Below are 20,974 nucleotides of genomic sequence, written 5' to 3' on the forward strand. Positions count from 1 at the left end.
ATTGTGGACCATCAGGATGATTTACTATCCGGGGTTTAATAATATCAGAGAAATAGGGTATATATCTATCTATCTCATATATATCTATCTATCTTATATCTATCTATCTCATATGTATCTATCTCATATCTATCTATCTAATATCTATCTATCTCATATCTATCTATCTCATATCTATCTCATATGTATCTATCTAATATCTATCTATCTATCTATCTCATATCTATCTCATATCTATCTATCTATGTATCTATCCCATGTCTATCTATCTATCTATCTCATATCTATCTATCTAATATCTATCTATCTATCTATCTCATATCTATCTCATATCTATCTATCTCATATCTATCTCATATCTATCTATCTATCTATCTCATATCTATCTCATATCTATCTATCTCATATCTATCTCATATGTATCTATCTCATATCTATCTATCTATCTATCTCCTATCTATCTATCTATCTCCTATCTATCTATCTATCTATCTCCTATCTATCTATCATCTATCTCATATCTATCTATCTATCTATCTATCTCATATGTATCTATCTCATATCTATCTATCAATCTCATATCTATCTATCTATCTCATATCTATCGATCTCATATGTATCTCATATCTATCGATCTCATATCTATCTCTCTATCTCACATCTATCTATCTATCTCATATCTATCCATCTCTATCTATTTCATATCTATCTATAATCTATCTATCTCATATCTATCTATCTCATATCTATTTTATATCTATCTATCTATCTATCTCATATCTATCTCTATCTATCTATCATCTGTCTATCTATCTATCTATCTATCTAATATCTATCTCACATCTATCTCACATCTATCTATCTATCTCATATGTATCTATATCTATCTATCTATATCATATCTATCTATCTCATATCTATCTATCTCTCATATCTATCCATCTATCTATCTATCTATCTATCTCATATCCATCTATCTCATATCTATCTATCTTATATCTATCTCATATCTATCTATCTATCTATCTATCTCATATCTATCTATCTATCTATCTATCTATCTATCTTCCCTTGACCCTGTAGTTATGAAGTAAATCATCCAGATGAAATTCAATCCATGTGACCCAGGTGAGAAGAGTTCCTATAGAATCTGATAATAAGTCAGTGCAGCAGGGTGACCTGCAGTCCCATGTAAATCCCCCTTCACACTATACACGGCTATAACACTGATCACAGATGGTGATTGTAGTCTGATGGCTGAGAAGAAAACTTCTGGTTACTCACATCTGCACGTGTGGCGGCTGGAATCGTCCCTGGTTGATGTTGTAGAAGGTGAACGCCTGTGTGGGGTTGGAGCTGTACTCGTCTACTTCGATAATGACACGACTTGGCGGATGCCTTCTGGATGCCATGATGTGCGAGTGGGTGTACGCCATCGTCGCCGCTCGCTCCTGCTTTTATTTTCCTACGGCTGTCCCTGCTATCTTCCCATCCCAATGAGAGACAAGTATGTCATCTTTTCTGTCTACAATACACTCCCCTCCTGGAAATCCTAAAAAAAAAGAGAAAAGAAGATGGAACCGATTCACACGTAAGCAATGTGAGAAATCGCCGGCGGGGGTGGGGGGTACAGTCCATCGCCACATATAGAGTAGAAGGGTTGGCACTTGCCGGGGGTTTGTCACTATCCCTAATATTTTTTTTTTGTTAACTCTTCATTTACCAGCGTGAATTGGTTTGGCAGCCAACAATGGGTTAATACATTGCAAAAAAAAAAAAAAATAATAATATATATATATATACATATATATATATATATATATATATATATATATATACACACACAACAAAAAAAATTCACGCTTATTTCTGAGAATTGAAATTCCCTTTTTTTTTTATTTTTAAGCCGAATCCATCGCCGCTCGCTGTAAACCTGTAAACAATCCCGTCCTTTGTATTAATGGATTTTTTTTTATCTTTTTTTTTTTTCCAGGAGAGATATAAAAGAAAATTAATTTTACATGCGACAAGCCTTTAAATGTTGCTAAAAAGCAGCACGTAAATGACAGCGCTTTGTGTCTCTCAACAGAAGGTAAGTTTCTCCCCCCCCCCCCCCCCCCCCACCACCACCAAGCCGACATAATCACCGATAGGCGTTGGAAACAGGAACCGATCCCTAATTGAGTGTTTTTTTTTTTTTGTGTTCTTTTTTTTTTTTTTAGTTTTTTTTTTTTTTAAATAACAATACATTTTTAAATCATAAATGATTGTGAGAACAAAGTGACGGCAGGTGTCACAATTCAAAAATGTTTTTGGGAAGAATAGTTTTTTTTTGTTTGTTTGTCTTCTCATGGTTTAAAGGGGTATTCCAGGAAAAATATATATATATTTTTTTAGATCAACTGGCTCCAGAAAGTTAAACAGATTTGTAAATTACTTCTATTAAAAAAATCTTAATCCTTTCAGTACTTATGAGCTGTTGAAGTTGAGTTGTTCTTTTCTGTCTAAGTGCTCTCTGATGACACGTGTCTCGGGAGCTGTCTAGAGTAGAAGCAAATCCCCATAGCAAACCTCTTCTAAACTGGGCGTTTCCCGAGACACGTGTCATCAGAGATTACATAGACAGAAAAGAACAACCTTAACTTCAGAAGCTCATAAGTACTGAAAGGATTAAGATTTTTTAATAGAAGTAATTTACAAATCTGTTTAACTTTCTGGAGCAAGTTGATATATAAAAAAAAAAGTTTTTTCCTGGAATACCCCTTTAAGTGCTCTCTGATGACACGTATCTTGGGAGCAGTCTAGAGTAGAAGCAAATTCCCATAGCAAACCTATTCTGCTCTGTGCAGTTCCTATGGGAATTTGCTTCTACTCTGGACAGCTCCCGAGACACGTGTCATCTCTGATGACACCTGTCTCGAGAAATGCCCAGTTTAGAAGAGGTTTGCTATAGGGATTTGCTTCTAAACTGGGCGTTTCCCGAGACACGTGTCATCAGAGAGCACTTAGACAGAAAAGAACAACCTTAACTTCAGAAGCTCATAAGTACTGAAAGGTTTAAGATTTTTTAATAGAAGTAATTTACAAATCTGTTTAACTTTCTGGAGCCAGTTGATATAGGAAAAATAAGTTTTTTCCTGGATAACCCCTTTAAGGTTCCGTTAAAAATTTATAAAGATGGCGGAGGGTAAGGTAAGATGTCGCACGGGGCCACATTTGTCTAGGCCCGTTCCTATTCTTTTTTGTATTAAATAACACCGGCAAAATGTGCCAACATAATACTGCTATATGCGGTATACGCTGTTATGCTAAACAGGTGATACATATGTTGCCCAATATACAGTAAGAATATAATTGTGTCATACAGTGACCTGAGTTATATTGTAAACATATAGGGCAGTGGTCTTCAACCTGCGGACCTCCAGATGTTGCAAAACTACAGCCGTTGGCTCATGCTAAGAGATGTAGTTTTGCAACATCTGGAGGTCCGCAGGTTGAGGACCACTGATATAGGGGGAGATTTATCAAAACCTGTCCAGAGGAAAAGTTGCTGAGTTGCTCATAGCAACCAATCAGATCGCTGCTTTCATTTTTGAAAAGACCTCTGGAAAATGAAAGGAGCGATCTGATTGGTTGCTATGGGCAACTCAGCAACTTTTCCTATGGACAGGTTTTGAGAAATCTCCCTCATTGAGTTTTACATTGTTTTAAAAATATATTGTTTTATACGGTGCCCAAATTGTGCTATACAGTAAATAGCAGCACCATACAGTGCCGAAATAGTGTTATTCAGTCAACATATAACAGTGCCATACAGTGCCGAAATAGTGTTATTCAGTCAACATATAACAGTGCCATACAGTGCCGAAATAGTGTTATTCAGTCAACATATAACAGTGCCATACAGTGCCCAAATAGTGTTATAGAGTCAACATATAATAGTGCCATACAGTGCCCAAATAGAGTTATATAGTCAACATATAACAGTGCCATACAGTGCCCAAATAGTGTTATACAGTCAACATATAACAGTGCCATACAGTGCCAAATAGTGTTATACAGTCAACATTTAAAAGTACCATACAGTGCCCAAATAGTGTTATATAGTCAACATATAATAGTGCCATACAGTGCCAAATAGTGTTATACAGTCAACATATAACAGTGCCATACAGTGCCAAATAGTGTTATACAGTCAACATATAACAGTGCCATACAGTGCCCAAATAGTGTTATATAGTCAACATATAACAGTGCCATACAGTGCCCAAATAGTGTTAAATTGTAAAAATAAATTGTGCCGTATAGTTCCCAAAAAGTGTAATATGACTTATAAGTTAACCTACAGTATAATTGTGCCATGCAGCGACATATAATGCAATACAGTAAACAGATAGCATTGGGATTTGGTGCTCAAATAGCGCTATACAGTAAACATATAACAGTGCCATAAAGTGCCTACATAGTGCTATACATTCTACATATAACAGTGCCATACAGTGCCCAAATAGTGTTATACATTCTACATATAACAGTGCCATACAGTGCCCAAATAGTGTTATGCAGTCAACATATAACAGTGCCATACAGTGCCTACATAGTGCTATACCATAAATATATATTTGTGCCATACAGTGCCAGAAATAGTGTTATAGAGTCAACATATAAAACTGCCATACAGTGCCCAAATAGTGTTATACAGTCAACATACAACAGTGCCATACAGTGCCCAAATAGTGTTATACAGTCAACATATAACAGTGCCATACAGTGCCGAAATAGTGTTATAGAGTCAACATATAATAGTGCCATACAGTGCCCAAATAGTGTTATACAGTCAACATATAATAGTGCCATACAGTGCCCAAATAGTGTTATACAGTCAACATATAACAGTGCCATACAGTGCCCAAATAGTGTTATACAGTTAACATATAAAAGTGCCATAGAGTAACCAAATAGTGTTATACAGTCAACATATAACAGTGCCATACAGTGCCCAAATAGTGTTATACGTTCAACATATAACAGTGCCATACAGTGCCCAAATAGTGTTATACAGTCAACATATAACAGTGCCATACAGTGCCCAAATAGTGTTATTCAGTCAACATATAATAGTGCCATACAGTGCCCAAATAGTGTTATACAGTCAACATATAATAGTGCCATACAGTGCCCAAATAGTGTTATACAGTCAACATATAATAGTGCCATACAGTGCCCAGATAGTGTTATACAGTCAATATATAATAGTGCCATACAGTGCCCAAATACTAATATATAGTGAACAGGTAACAGTGCCATACAGTGTACACATAGTGCTATACAAAATACATAGAATTGTGCCCTACAGTGCTCCAATAGCCCTAGAGCGTAAAAAGATATTAGTGCTATATAGAGACTAAATAGTGTTTTGTGATAAATATGTACCGTAGTTGTGCCATACACTATCCAACTACTGCCATACAGTGCTCAATGATAATATAGTGATATATTGCCATATGTTCTCCATGGACCACCAGGACGGAAGCTGCGAGAGGGCTCTGTTCACATTACATATTTGAATCCTGTTGAAACTTTTTTTTTAAATTGATTAATTGGTTGGCTGCAGTGCCTCCAGAGGAGAAATAAAGCATTGCAAAGACAGGTGCTTTATTTACCTGCAGCGCCTCCGGTGGAGAAATGAAACATAGCACAGTTCATATTAAAGGGGTTATCCAGGAAAAAACTTATATATATATATATATGTGTATATATATATATATATATATATATATATATATCAACTGGCTCCAGAAAGTTAAACAGATTAGCAAATTACTCCTATGAAAAATCTTAATCCTTTCAGTACTTATGAGCTGCTGAAGTTGAGTTGTTCTTTTCTGTCTAAGTGCTCTCTGATGACACCTGTCTCGGGAACTGTCCATAGCAAACCTCTTCTACTCTGTGCAGTTCCCGAGACAAGCAGAAGTGTCAGCAGAGAGCACTCTTGCCAGACAGAATACAACAACTCAACTTCAGCAGCTGATAATTATTGGAAGGATTAAGATTTTTTTTTTTTTATAGAAGTAATTTACAAATCTTTTTAACTTTCTGGAGCCAGTTGATATAAAAAAAATCCAACATGTCCGACGCTTTTCTCCATTAACTTCATCGGTGGAGAGTCAGGAAGCCGCCATGCACTTTAAACCAGTGTTTCCCAACCAGGGTGCCTTCAGTTGTTGCAAAACTAGAACTTCCAGTATGCCCGGACAGCCAACGGCTGTCCGGGTATGCTGGGAGTTGTAGTTTTGCATTATAAATCTAAAATGTCCAACGCTTTTCTCCAGTAACTTCTTCAGTGGAGAGTCAGGAAGCCGCTATGCACTTTAAACCAGTGTTTTCCAACCAGGATGCCTTCAGCTGTTGCAAAACTACAACTCCTAGCATGCTGGGAGTTGTAGTTTTGGAACATCTGGAGGCACGCTATCTCTCTATCTCATATGTATCTATTTATCTATCTGCTTTAAACATTCAGCTAAACCCACCAAAGTGGGAAAGGTCCTTCAATCCTTAGTCTGAGGCGTATGGGGAAGGAGGTGGCTTTAACCTAACCTGTGGCCCCTATAGCAGTCGGCGCTTAGGGGCCACAGGTCTATGTAAATTGACACACATGTATGACCACATCTTAAAGGGGTATTCCAGGAAAAAACTTTTTTTCATATATATATCAACCGGCTCCAGAAAGTTAAACAGATTCGTAAATTACTCCTATAATTTTTTTTTTAATCCTTTCAGTACTTATGAGCTGCTGAAGTTGAGTTGTTCTTTTCAGTCTAAGTGCTCTCTGATGACACCTGTCTCGGGAACTGTCCAGAGTAGAAGCAAGTCCCCATAGCAAACCTCTTCTACTCTGTGCAGTTCCCGAGACAAGCAGAGATGTCAGCAGAGAGCACTGTTGCCAGATAGAAAAGAACAACTCAACTTCAGCAGCTGATAATTATTGAAAGGATTAAGATTTTTTAATTGAAGTAATTTACAAATGTGTTTAACTTTCTGGAGCCGGTTGATATATATATATAAAAAAAGGTTTTTCCTGGAATACCCCTTTAAATCATTCTCATACTAAATGTGGCGGGGCCCCGTTCTTCAAATAGGTACAGGTTATAGATGTTGGAGTACCCCTTTAATAGATGGGGGTGGGGTTTCTCTATTTGGGTAACTCTGTTCATGACTGAAAACTAGCAGCAAGAGTGTCTCCCTGCGTGGAGGACCTATCCTGTCCTGCATTTCTCATCGATTTAAATGGACAAGGTGTAATGCTTAGTTTCTCCTGTGGTGGCGCTGCAGGGAGATTAAACACTGCTGAGATCGCTCTAAGATCGTCTTATTGTCAAGGTGTCTAACAAGTAGGGTCCGAAGTGAGCAACCCGTCGTAGAGAGTCCCTTCCCCCTACAAGATTTGGATAAGCAGGGGGATTATGAAAGCCAGAAACCCTCTCTCCTTTACGATTTTCTCAAGACATGACATCTTCCTCAGGGGACAAAAACTAAATTTTTGAAGAATTTTTGCAGATTTTACAGTTTTCCTAGAAACCCGCATCCGACCTGCGCCATTTCTCTTCTGATTATGCGGTGGAAGGCGTTGTGCTCGGCGCGGTGGAGCAGACAGCCCCCAGACCTCATTAACCGCGGCATATGTTTCTGTTAGTGAGATTTTAATAGCTGGATATCGCGGCGGGATATTTATGGCTGGGAATATCTTCCTTGTGTGGTAGAAACACGCAGGGCGCGCACACACACAGTAATCACACTCACTTTTCAATTTCAGATCAGCCGCCTTTCCTGACAACATCAGCCGAAACCTCGCCGGCCTCTGTCAACAAGGAGCGTCCTCCGAGCGCTTCGTGTCTTTTCATGCCTTGCGTGACTTTGACAAGACTTAAATTACTCTCAATTAATCAAAATTATTGCCAAAACTTGTGTAAACAGGCGCCGGATTGCTGACAGTCACTGACTACTTCTATTTTGCGCTCAAACCTCTGCAGAAGAGGGGAGTATTCTCCATGTAGTACAACTCACATCTGCAGCGCCTCCAGAGGAGAAATGAAGCATTGCACAGACAGGTGTTTTATTTACCTGCAGCGCCTCCACAGGAGAAAGAAGCATTGCTCAGACAGGTGTTTTATATACCTGCAGCGCCTCCAGAGGAGAAATGAAGCATTACACAGACAGGTGTTTTATATACCTGCAGCGCCTCCAGAGGAGAAACGAAGCATTGCACAGACAGGTGTTTTATTTACCTGCAGCGCCTCCAGAGGAGAAATGAAGCATTACACAGACAGGTGTTTTATATACCTGCAGCGCCTCCAGAGGAGAAACGAAGCATTGCACAGACAGGTGTTTTATTTACCTGCAGCGCCTCCAGAGGAGAAATGAAGCATTACACAGACAGGTGTTTTATATACCTGCAGCGCCTCCAGAGGAGAAACGAAGCATTGCACAGACAGGTGTTTTATATACCTGCAGCGCCTCCAGAGGAGAAATGAAGCATTGCTCAGACAGGTGTTTTATTTACCTGCAGCGCCTCCAGAGGAGAAACGAAGCATTGCACAGACAGGTGTTTTATATACCTGCAGCGCCTCCAGAGGAGAAATGAAGCATTACACAGACAGGTGTTTTATATACCTGCAGCGCCTCCAGAGGAGAAATGAAGCATTGCTCAGACAGGTGTTTTATTTACCTGCAGCGCCTCCAGAGGAGAAACAAAGCATTGCACAGACAGGTGTTTTATATACCTGCAGCGCCTCCAGAGGAGAAACAAAGCATTGCACAGACAGGTGTTTTAATTTACCTGCAGCGCCTCCAGTGGAGAAATGAAGCATTGCACAGACAGGTGTTTTATTTACCTGCAGTGCCTCCAGAGGAGAAATGAAGCACTGCACAGACAGGTGTTTTATATACCTGCAGCGCCTCCAGAGGAGAAATGAAGCATTGCACAGACAGGTGTTTTATATACCTGCAGCACCTCCAGAGGAGAAATGAAGCACTGCACAGACAGGTGTTTTATATACCTGCAGCGCCTCCAGAGGAGAAATGAAGCATTGCACAGACAGGTGTTTTATATACCTGCAGCACCTCCAGAGGAGAAATGAAGCACTGCACAGACAGGTGTTTTATATACCTGCAGCGCCTCCAGAGGAGAAATGAAGCATTGCACAGACAGGTGTTTTATATACCTGCAGCACCTCCAGAGGAGAAATAAAGCATTGCACAGACAAGTGTTTTATATACCTGCAGCGCCTCCAGTGGAGAAATGAAGCATTGCACAGACAAGTGTTTTATATACCTGCAGCGCCTCCAGTGGAGAAATGAAGCATTGCACAGACAGGTGTTTTATTTACCTGCAGTGCCTCCAGAGGAGAAATGACGCATTGCACAGACAGGTGTTTTATATACCTGCAGCGCCTCCAGAGGAGAAACAAAGCATTGCACAGACAGGTGTTTTTTATACCTGCAGCGCCTCCAGTGGAGAAATGAAGCATTGCACAGACAGGTGTTTTATTTACCTGCAGTGCCTCCAGAGGAGAAATGACGCATTGCACAGACAGGTGTTTTATATACCTGCAGCGCCTCCAGAGGAGAAACAAAGCATTGCACAGACAGGTGTTTTTTATACCTGCAGTGCCTCCAGAGGAGAAATGAAGCATTGCACAGACAGGTGTTTTATATACCTGCAGCGCCTCCAGAGGAGAAACAAAGCATTGCACAGACAAGTGTTTTATATACCTGCAGCGCCTCCAGTGGAGAAATGAAGCATTGCACAGACAGGTGTTTTATTTACCTGCAGTGCCTCCAGAGGAGAAATGATGCATTGCACAGACAGGTGTTTTATATACCTGCAGCGCCTCCAGAGGAGAAACAAAGCATTGCACAGACAGGTGTTTTATATACCTGCAGCGCCTCCAGAGGAGAAACAAAGCATTGCACAAACAGGTGTTTTATATACCTGCAGCTCCTCCAGAGGAGAAACAAAGCATTGCACAGACAGGTGTTTTATATACCTGCAGCGCCTCCAGAGGAGAAACAAAGCATAGCACAGACAGGTGTTTTATATACCTGCAGCGCCTCCAGAGGAGAAACAAAGCATTGCACAGACAGGTGTTTTATATACCTGCAGCGCCTCCAGAGGAGAAACAAAGCATTGCACAGACAGGTGTTTTATTTACCTGCAGCGCCTCCAGAGGAGAAACAAAGCATTGCACAGACAGGTGTTTTATTTACCTGCAGCGCCTCCAGAGGAGAAATGAAGCATTGCACAGACAGGTGTTTTATATACCTGCAGCTCCTCCAGAGGAGAAACAAAGCATTGCACAGACAGGTGTTTCATTTATTTGCAGCGCCTCCAGAGGAGGAACGAGGCATTGCACAGTTCTAATTGAATTGGGTGTGTTGTTCGTGTGTCCTGCAGGGATAGACACACTCTGTTGTAGTTCCTACACTTTTTAGAAGAATCCCTTGACCATTACTGGATTATCCAGAAATAGATAAACAGAAATAATCTGTAAATCACAGCGCCACCCTTGTCCTCAGGTTGTGTGTGGTAATACCACTTGAATGAAACTGAGCTGCAATACCACTGGGGACACGTGTGGCCCTGTTTTTGGAGGAAAAAACCAGCTCTATTTTTCTAATCCTGGATAGCCCCTTTAGAGTGTTCTCCTGCTAGGACCCCCCCCCAATATTAAAGTGTACCTGCAGCGCCACTATAGGGGAAAAGAAGAATTACACAGTGCCCATTTAAAGTGATAAATTGGCCAATGTAATAGTTGACCTAGTACAAGCTGTGCCGGACTGTATGCACTGAACAGTCTTCCCCAGCATAATACCGTCCTATAGAAACACAGTAAGAGACTTAATAGTCGCTTAAAGAACCTTCATAATGCCACTATATAGTGCCAAGATAATACTTAGGTATACAACCCACATAGTCCTACCATATAGCGTTCAAATAATATAAAGTGTCAAATACAATATCACTAACTTAAAGAGCCTACATGATACTGTTATATAATGGCAAGATAATGCAATATACAACCTACATAATACTACCATATAGTGCCCAAATCATTATCCATATAATACACACTTATATAGCTCATGTAATACTGTCATATAGTGCCAGGATAATATCGCAATATATACATATTGTCCAAATAATATAAAGTATCCAACTACAATAATGCTCATTAAAAGAGCTGTCATAGTGCTGCCATATAGTGGCACTATAATAAGCAAGCAACAAAATACTACCTTATAGTATCCAAATAATATAAGTAACATGCCTTGGAAAGTCTTCATGATACTGCCATGTAGTGCCAAGAATATATACAACCTACATAATACTACCATATAGTATTCACATAATATAAAATAATACTCATGTAGAGAGTCTTCATAATACTGCCATATAGTGCCAAGAATATATACAACCTACATTACAATACCATATAGTATCCAAATAATATAAAGTAATATTCCAGAAGAGAGCGTTCACAATACTGCCATATAGTGCCAAGAAGATATACAAACTACATAATAATACCATATAGTATCCAAATAATATAAAGTAATACTCCAGAAGAGAGACTTCATAATACTGCCATATAGTGCCAAGAAACCATATATTATCCAAATAATATAAAGAAATACGTAGAGAGCCTTCATAATACTGCCATATAGTGTCAAGAAGATATACAACCTACAAATAATACAACCTACAAATAATATAAAGTAATATTCACATAGAGAGCCTTCACAATACTGCCATATAGTGCCAGGATAGTAAACAGCCTTCATAATACTGCCATATAGTACCAAGACAATATACAACCTACATAATAATACCGCATAGTATCCAAATAATATAAAGTAATACTCACATAGAGAACCTTCACAATACTGCCATATAGTGCCAAGAAGATATACAACCTACATAATAATACCGCATAGTATCCAAATAATATAAAGTAATACTCACATAGAGAACCTTCACAATACTACCATATAGTGCCAAGAAGATATACAACCAACATAATAATACCGCATAGTATCCAAATAATATAAAGTAATACTCACATAGAGAACCTTCACAATACTGCCATATAGTACCAAGACAATATACAACCTACATAATAATACCGCATAGTATCCAAATAATATAAAGTAATACTCACATAGAGAACCTTCACAATACTGCCATATAGTGCCAAGAAGATATACAACCTACATAATAATACCGCATAGTATCCAAATAATATAAAGTAATACTCACATAGAGAACCTTCACAATACTGCCATATAGTACCAAGACAATATACAACCTACATAATAATACCGCATAGTATCCAAATAATATAAAGTAATACTCACATAGAGAACCTTCACAATACTGCCATATAGTGCCAAGAAGATATACAACCTACATAATAATACCGCATAGTATCCAAATAATATAAAGTAATACTCACATAGAGAACCTTCACAATACTGCCATATAGTACCAAGACAATATACAACCTACATAATAATACCGCATAGTATCCAAATAATATAAAGTAATACTCACATAGAGAGCCTTCACAATACTGCCATACAGTGCCAGGATAGAAAACAGCCTTCATAATACTGCCATATAGTGCCAAGAAGATATACAACCTACATAATACTACCATATAGTATCCAAATAATATAAAGTAATACTCACATAGAGAGCCTTCATAATACTGCCATATAGTGCCCACATTGCCGCTCACATCCTTTAAAATGAACAGAGCTTACTCTAGATGCAGTACCACACACAACCTGAGGACCTGGGTGGCACTGTTTTTGACCACTTTCCAAGCAACCCCAAAACTCTCTGGACCCCCTCTTTGTTATATGAGGTAAGGGGGAGCAGGGGGTGTACTTTGTAGTCCAATGTTCCCCTGCCAAGGAGCCTCCAGCTATTGCAAAACTACAACGCCCCCAGCAAGCCCAGACAGCCTTTGGCTGTCCGGGCATGCTGGGAGCTGTAGTTTTGCAACAACTGGAGGCACCCTGGTTGGGACATACTGCTGTAGTCCCTGCAGTCTGGAGGTGCTACAGCTTTCATTTTTCATTAAATCCTGATATATTCCAGATTAACAAATATTCCGGACTATCGGACAGCCATAGAAAAAAGTGCAGTGAGATTGCATAGCTTCCGAATAAAATCTGCATTTTTTTTTTATGGATATTTTATCCTCCATATGCCTCTCAGGAACTGTGGAAAGTGGGGTGACATTACCTATCAGCATAACAATGTTAATGATAAGTAGAGGCTATCACTCTGCTTGCTGTCCATTGAAAGGCATAAAACGTTCTACTGTCAAGTTTCACAGAAAAGGCAGATGTTTTATGTCGTTCAGGATCTGTGGAAAGCTGAGTGACATTTCCAGTAAGCATAATAATGTCAAACATTAATGGCTATCACACTGCTTTCGATCTGTTGATGGAAATTACATTTACATTATTATTATTATAATTTTTTTTATAAAGGCTGGTGTTTTATGTCATTCAGGGTATGTGGAAAGCTGGGTGGCATGAACCATAAGCATAATATTGTCAAACATTACACACTGCCTGCTGTCCATTGAAGGCATATAACTTTATACTGTTGGCAGATGTTCGTGCTGGCAGATATTTATGTCATTCAGGGTCTAAGGAAAGCTGGGTGACATTCCATATAAGCATAATAATGTCAACCATTAATGGCTATCACACTGTTTGCTGTCCATTGAAGGCATATAACTTTATACTGTTGGCAAACATTCGTGCTGGCAGATATTTCTGTCATTCAGGGTCTGTGGAAAGCTGGGTGACATTCCCTATAATCAATTATGTCAAGCATTAGTGGCTATCACCCTGCTTTCGGTCAATTGAATTGCATTTAACTTTATACTATTGTATTTCATAGGAGGGCAGACGTTGTCATTCAGGATATGTGGAAAGCTGGGTGACATTCCCTATAAGCATAATAATATCAACCATTAGTGGCTGTCACACTGCTTTCTGTCAATTAAATGGCATTTAAGTATCTACTGTTGTGTTTTATAAAGAAATATGTTTTATGTCATTCAGGGTCTGTGGAGAGCTGGGTGACATTCCCTATAAGCATAGTAAGTGGCCATTACATTGTTTGCTGTAAGAATAATAATGTCAAGCATTTCCTCTCCATTGAAGGCATATAACTTTATATTTTTGGTTATTATTTTTTTTAAAAAGCAGGTATTCGTGTCATTCAGAGTCTGTGGAAAGATGGGTGACATTCCCAATAGGCATTTATAATGTTAACCCTTAGAGGCTACCACACTGCTTTCTGTCCATTTAATGGCATTTAACTTTATACTGTTGTGTTTCATAGAAAGGCAGATGTTCATGTCATTCAGGATCTGTGGAAATGACAAGAAATACAAACGTTCACGTCATTCAGGCTCTATGGAAAGCTGGGTGATATCCTCATAAGGATAATAATGTCAAACATTGGTGGCTATCACACTGCTTGCTTTCAACATAATAATGTAAACCAGTGTTTCCTGACCAGGGTGCCTCCAGCTGTTGCAAAACTACAACTCCCAGCATACACGGACAGCCAACGGCTGTCCGGGCATGCTGGGAGTTGTAGTTTTACAACAGCTGGAGGCACCCTGGTTGGGAAACACTGCATTAGAGGCTATTACATTGCTTGCTGTCCACTGAATGACATTAGATATACTATTGCGCTTCTTAGAATGGCAGAAGCTTATGTCATGCAGGGTCGGGGAAAGCTGAGTGACAACTGAGTGACATCGGTAGCGGTCACCCACCTTTCTTCATTATAAAGCATATCTATCTATATATCTATCTATCTATTAGAAGGTTAGCTGCCACTCAGGGTCCTTGGAAAGCTGGGTGACCACCTTTCTGCCCATTTTAATGGCTACCATTGGTAATAACTGAGCACAATCCCATTTGTTTTTAGTCTTTAGGAAACACTAGTGGCACAATGGCAGGCTGGCATCTCTCCTGGCAGACATCGCTCCGTGCCAACATAAGAGACAATAACCCACAGACACAAACTAGAGGCAGGGAAGTTCTCCGGCTGCCATCATCTGGGACTTAGTGCACTTTGCCCCCCCTGGACACTTAATCTGTAATTTTGCAGCGTTACACTTTGTTGCATAAGACCTGCTGAACCCCCTCCATCCTTGGGGCAGTATTGGAATGTTGCTGCCCGTCATTAATGCTGCTGCCCCTCACTAATGCTGCTGCCCGTCACTAAAGATGCTGCCCCTCACTAATGCTGCTGCCCGTCACTAATACTACTGCCCGTCACTAAAGATGCTGCCCCTCACTAATACTACTGTCCATCACTAATGCTGCTGCCCCTCACTAATGCTACTGCCCGTCACGAATGCTACTGCCCATCACTAATGCTGTTGCCCGTCACTAATTCTACTGCCCGTCACTAATGCTCTTGCCCGTCACTAATGCTACTGCCCGTCACTAATGCAACTGCCTGTCACTAATACTACTGCCCGTCACTAATGCTGTTGCCCCTCACTAATGCTGTTGCCCCTCACTAATACTACTGCCCGTCACTAATGCTATTGCCCGTCACTAATGCTGCTGCCCCTCACTAATGCTACTGCCCGTCTCTAATGCTCTGCCCGTCACTAATGATGCTGCCCGTCACTAATGCTACTGCCCGTCACTAATGCTACTGCCCGTCACTAATGCTGTTGCCCGTCACTAATGCTGCTGCCCCTCACTAATGCTACTGCCCGTCTCTAATGATGCTGCCCGTCACTAATGCTACTGCCCGTCACTAATGCTGCTGCCCGTCACTAATGCTGTTGCCCGTCACTAATGCTGTTGCCCGTCACTAATGCTGCCACCCCTCACTAATGCTACTGCCCGTCACTAATGCTGCTGCCCTTCACTAATGCTACTGCCCGTCACTAATGCTGCTGCCCCTCACTAATGCTACTGCCCGTCACTAATGCTGCTGCCCCTCACTAATGCTACTGCCCGTCTCTAATGCTCTGCCCGTCAATAATGATGCTGCCTGTCACTAATACTACTGCCCGTCACTAATGCTGCTGCCCATCACTAATGCTACTGCCCGTCACTAATGCTACTGCCCGTCACTAATGCTACTGCCCGTCACTAATGCTGCTGCCCCTCACTAATGCTACTGCCCGTCACTAATGCTGCTGCCCCTCACTAATGCTACTACCCGTCACTAGTGCTGCTGCCCCTCACTAATGCTGCTGCCCGTCACTAATGCTGCTGCCCCTCACTAATGCTACTGCCCGTCACTAATGCTGCTGCCCCTCACTAATGCTACTGCCCGTCACTAATGCTGCTGCCCCTCACTAATGCTACTGCCCGTCTCTAATGCTCTGCCCGTCACTAATGATGCTGCCCGTCACTAATACTACTGCCCGTCACTAATGCTGCTGCCCATCACTAATGCTACTGCCCGTCACTAATGCTACTGCCCGTCACTAATGCTGCTGCCCCTCACTAATGCTACTACCAGTCACTAATGCTGCTGCCCCTCACTAATGCTGCTGCCCGTCACTAATGCTACTGCCTGTCACTAAAGCTACTGCCCCTCACTAATGCTGCTGCCCGTCACTAATGCTACTGTCTGTCACTAAAGCTCTCAGCAGTGACGCCGCTCATGTACGATGAGGGGGTGATGGAATTATTTCGAGGCCCCTCCACATGGCAAAAAAGAGCTAAGAGACAATTAAAGAAGTGACGCCAACCCCGGGGGGCACTGACCTGCGCACAATGCCGGATCACAGAAGAAGCTTTTGTCCGGGAGACGAGCGAGCGGCCGGGGGTCCTCACTGACAGCTCCGATAGTCTCATGTGCGAGCGGGAGGAGAGCGCTGGTAACGGCGGAGCTGTCTGTATACGGGGGGTGTGTATGCCTGCGATGATTGACACCAGTCCCAGCGCACCCCGCACAAGTGTGCACAATGGCACCTATAGACGCCGCTCGCCTGGTAACACCCCCCGCTGTCACGGATAATAATACTTTATATGTATATATATAATGGCGCTTAAGGGTGAGGAACAAATAGGCAGCGGGCATCGCTTCGTGCAACAAATCTACTGTACAGATGCAGCAGAAATGAGTTTGTCATTGAACATTTTGTCAAAGCTAAAAAATAAATAAATAAAAAAAAGCTTAAAAAAAAGCATCAGATGATCTCCGCAATATCAATGAATGAAAATGAATTAATGAATTAATTACGTCACTATTTAATGAGCTCTGCCAAACGGTCAACTCGGCTCTGCTACATACGTGCGGAACTCCTATAGCGAAGCGATAATAATAAAAATAAAAAATAATAATTTAAACCCTGATACAGCAGAGCTGAGTTTGCCAAATGGCAAACTCAGCTCTGCTGTATCAGTGTTTAAATTATTATTATTATTTTGGTTTATTATTATCTCATCGCTATAGGAGTTCTGCAGAAGTGACCAACTCGGCTCTGCTATATCTGCGGCTGAATGAAGATTTTTCATCACATCGCTGTATCCCGAATCGCCCAAATCACAAAGGCACGCTTAAAAGAAAACATTTCCTCAAATCACTACATTACGTGTTCCCGCCAAATGACCAAGTCAGCTCTGCTATATTTGTGCCTGAAAATTCTTCATCGCATCACTTTATTATGGGTTCCGCCAAATGACCTACTCGGCTCTGCTTTATCCATGCTTGAAGGAAACTTATTAATCACATCACTATTTAAAGGGGTATTCCAGGAAAAAAATATATATATTTTTTATATATCAACTGGCTCCAGATTTGTAAATTACTTCTATTAAAAAATCTTAATCCTTCCAATAATTATCAGCTGCTGAAGTTGAGTTGTTCTTTTCTGTCTGGCAACAGTGCTCTCTGCTAACATCTCTGCTTGTCTCGGGAACTGCACAGAGTAGAAGAGGTTTGCTATGGGGATTTGCTTCTACTCTGGACAGTTCCCGAGACATGTGTCATCAGAGAGCACTTAGACAGAAGAGAACAACTCAACTTCAGCAGCTCATAAGTACTGAAAGGATTAAGATTTTTTAATAGAAGTAATTTACAAATCTGTTTAACTTTCTGAAGCCAGTTGATATATATATATATATATATATATATATATATATATATATATATAAAGTATTTTTCCTGCATAACCCCTTTAATGAGTTCTTCTAAATAGCCAACTCAGCTCTGCTACATCCGTGCTTGGGGTGCATAGACGTTACTTGTATAGATGTTACTTGTCATAGGAAATATGTTGTGTTAGTCATATAAATATCAAGAAAAACATTTTCCCGTGAAAATTTTTTAATTTTTATTATAGGTTTGTTCAAATGACCAACTCAGCTCTGCTACATCCATATCTGAAACACAATGGATAAATCACTATGTTACGAGTTCTGCCAAATGACCAACTCAGCTCTGCTGTATTTGTGCTTGAAAGAAAATGTTTTATCTCATTACTAAATTATGAGTTCGGCCAAGTGACCAACTCAGCACTGCTACATCCGTGCTTGAAAGAAAAAATGTCACCACATCTCTAGGAGTATTGCCAAATTACTAACTCAGCTCTACTATATCCATGTTTGAATAAAAAAAGTTGCATTACATCTCTGTATTAGGAGTATTGCCAAGTGACCAACTCAGCTCTGCTTTATCCATGCTTGAAGGAAACTTATTAATCGCATCACTATTTAATGAGTTCTTCTAAATTGCCAACTCAGCTCTGCTACATCCGTGCTTGGAAGAAAAAGTTTCATTACATGACTATATTATAGGTTTGTTCAAATGACCAACTCAGCTCTGCTACATCCATATCTGAAACAAAACGGATAAATCGCAACGTTACGAGTTCTGCCAAATGACCAACTCGTCCATGCTTGAAAGAAAATACTTCATCACAACTTTTTAATGAGTTCTGCCAAACAACCAACTCAACTCTGCTATATCTCTGCTAGAAGGAAAATGCTTAAAGGGGTATTCCAGGAAAAAAACTTTTTATATATATATATATATATATATATATATATATATCAACTGGCTCCAGCAAGTTAAACAGATTTGTAAATGACTTCTATTAAAAAATCTTAAACATTTCAATAATTATCAGCTGCTGAAGTTGAGTTGTTCTTTTCTGTCTGGAAACAGTGCTCTCTGCTGACATCTCTGCTTGTCTCGGGAACTGCACAGAGTAGAAGAGGTTTGCTATGGGGATTTGCTTCTAAACTGGGCGGTTCCCAAGACAGGTGTCATCAGAGAGCACTTAGAAAAGAACAACTCAACTTCAGCAGCTCATAAGTATTGAAAGCATTTAGATTTTTTAATATAAGTAATTTACAAACCTGTTTATCTTTCTGGAGCCAGTTGATATATAAAAATTTTTTTTCCTGGAATACCCCTTTAATCACATCAATATGCGTTTTGATAAATAACCAACTCGGCTCTGCTATGTCCTTGCTTGAATAAAATAAAAATGTCATTGCGTGCCTGCATTAGTAGTGTTGCCAAACAACCACCTCAGCTCTGCTATGTCTGCATCACACTGCATCATTGTGCTTTAAAGGGGTATTCCAGGAAAAAACTTTTTTTTATATATCCACTGGCTCCAGAAAGTTAAACAGATTTGTAAATTACTTCTATTAAAAAAAATCTTAATACTTCCAATACTTATGAGCTGCTGAAGTTGAGTTGTTCTTTTCTAAGTGCTCTCTGATGACACCTGTCTCGGGAACCGCCCAGTTTAGAAGCAAATCCCCATAGCAAACCTCTTCTACTCTGTGCAGTTCCCGAGACAAGCAGAGATGTCAGCAGAGAGCACTGTTTCCAGACAGAAAACAACAACTCAACTTCAGTAGCTGATAATTATTGAAAGGATTAAGATTTTTTGATAGAAGTAATTTACCAATCTGGTTAACCTTCTGGAGCCAGTATATATATATATATATATATATATGAACTCAGCTCTGCTATGTGTATACTTTCTTTGAACGATCCACTCAGCTCTGCTACGTGTATACTTTCTTTGAACTATCCTCTCAGCTCTGCTACGTGTATACTTTCTTTGAATGATCCTCTCAGCTCTGCTACGTGTATACTTTCTTTGAATGATCCACTCAGCTCTGCTACGTGTATACTTTCTTTGAACGATCCACTCAGCTCTGCTACGTGTATACTTTCTTTGAACGATCCACTCAGCCCTGCTACGTGTATACTTTCTTTGAACGATCCACTCAGCTCTGCTACGTGTATACTTTCTTTGAACGATCCACTCAGCTCTGCTACGTGTATACTTTCCTTGAACAATCCACTCAGCTCTGCTACGTGTATACTTTCTTTGAACGATCCACTCAGCTATGCTACGTGTATACTTTCTTTGAACGATCCACTTAGCTCTGCTACGTGTATACTTTCTTTGAACAATCCACTCAGCTCTGCTACGTGTATACTTTCTTTGAACGATCCACTCAGCTCTGCTACGTGTATACTTTCTTTGAACAATCCACTCAGCTCTGCTACGTGTATACTTTCTTTGAACGATCCACTCAGCTCTGCTACGTGTATACTTTCTTTGAATGATCCACTCGGCTCTGCTACGTGTATACTTTCTTTGAACGATCCACTCAGCTCTGCTACCTAGGTTTTTTTTGTCATTACATCTGTATCACAATGAGTTCTGCCGTATGATCAACTCAGCTCTGCTATATCTGTATTTATGCTTTCCTGGAATATAATATCCCATATTACTATCAAAGGGAGTGCTGCCAAATAACCAACTCAGCTCTCCTATAGCTTTTGTTCAATGAAAAAATTTATTTACAGTCAGTTTTGACAAATGAGCAACTCAGCTCTGCTATATCTGAATATTTTCATACTTCACTATATCAC

General features: G+C 40.1%; 1 protein-coding gene and 1 long non-coding RNA gene across 2 annotated transcripts in view; one reads left to right on the forward strand and one right to left on the reverse strand.

Moving 5' to 3' along the window:
- The window catches only part of MPPED1 (metallophosphoesterase domain containing 1), an 88,313-nt gene extending 71,325 nt beyond the window's left edge, over nucleotides 1-16,988 (reverse strand). Inside the window, exons 1-2 of the mRNA XM_056517383.1 lie at nucleotides 16,834-16,988; nucleotides 1,285-1,552 (exon numbers count right to left, since the gene is read on the reverse strand). Coding sequence (XP_056373358.1) covers nucleotides 1,285-1,436 — 152 coding nt within the window. The 5' untranslated portion in view covers nucleotides 1,437-1,552; nucleotides 16,834-16,988. The remainder of the gene's footprint in view (nucleotides 1-1,284; nucleotides 1,553-16,833) is intronic.
- LOC130267497 (uncharacterized) lies at nucleotides 1,436-19,069 on the forward strand. Its single transcript, XR_008843209.1, has 4 exons — nucleotides 1,436-1,591; nucleotides 1,994-2,092; nucleotides 14,143-14,180; nucleotides 18,414-19,069. It is a non-coding gene; the product is annotated as an uncharacterized LOC130267497 (long non-coding RNA).
- Nucleotides 19,070-20,974: the final 1,905 nt, after the last annotated feature.

The sequence above is a fragment of the Hyla sarda genome, chromosome 4 (genome assembly GCF_029499605.1).
Source record: "Hyla sarda isolate aHylSar1 chromosome 4, aHylSar1.hap1, whole genome shotgun sequence".
Taxonomy (NCBI): Eukaryota; Metazoa; Chordata; class Amphibia; order Anura; family Hylidae; genus Hyla; species Hyla sarda.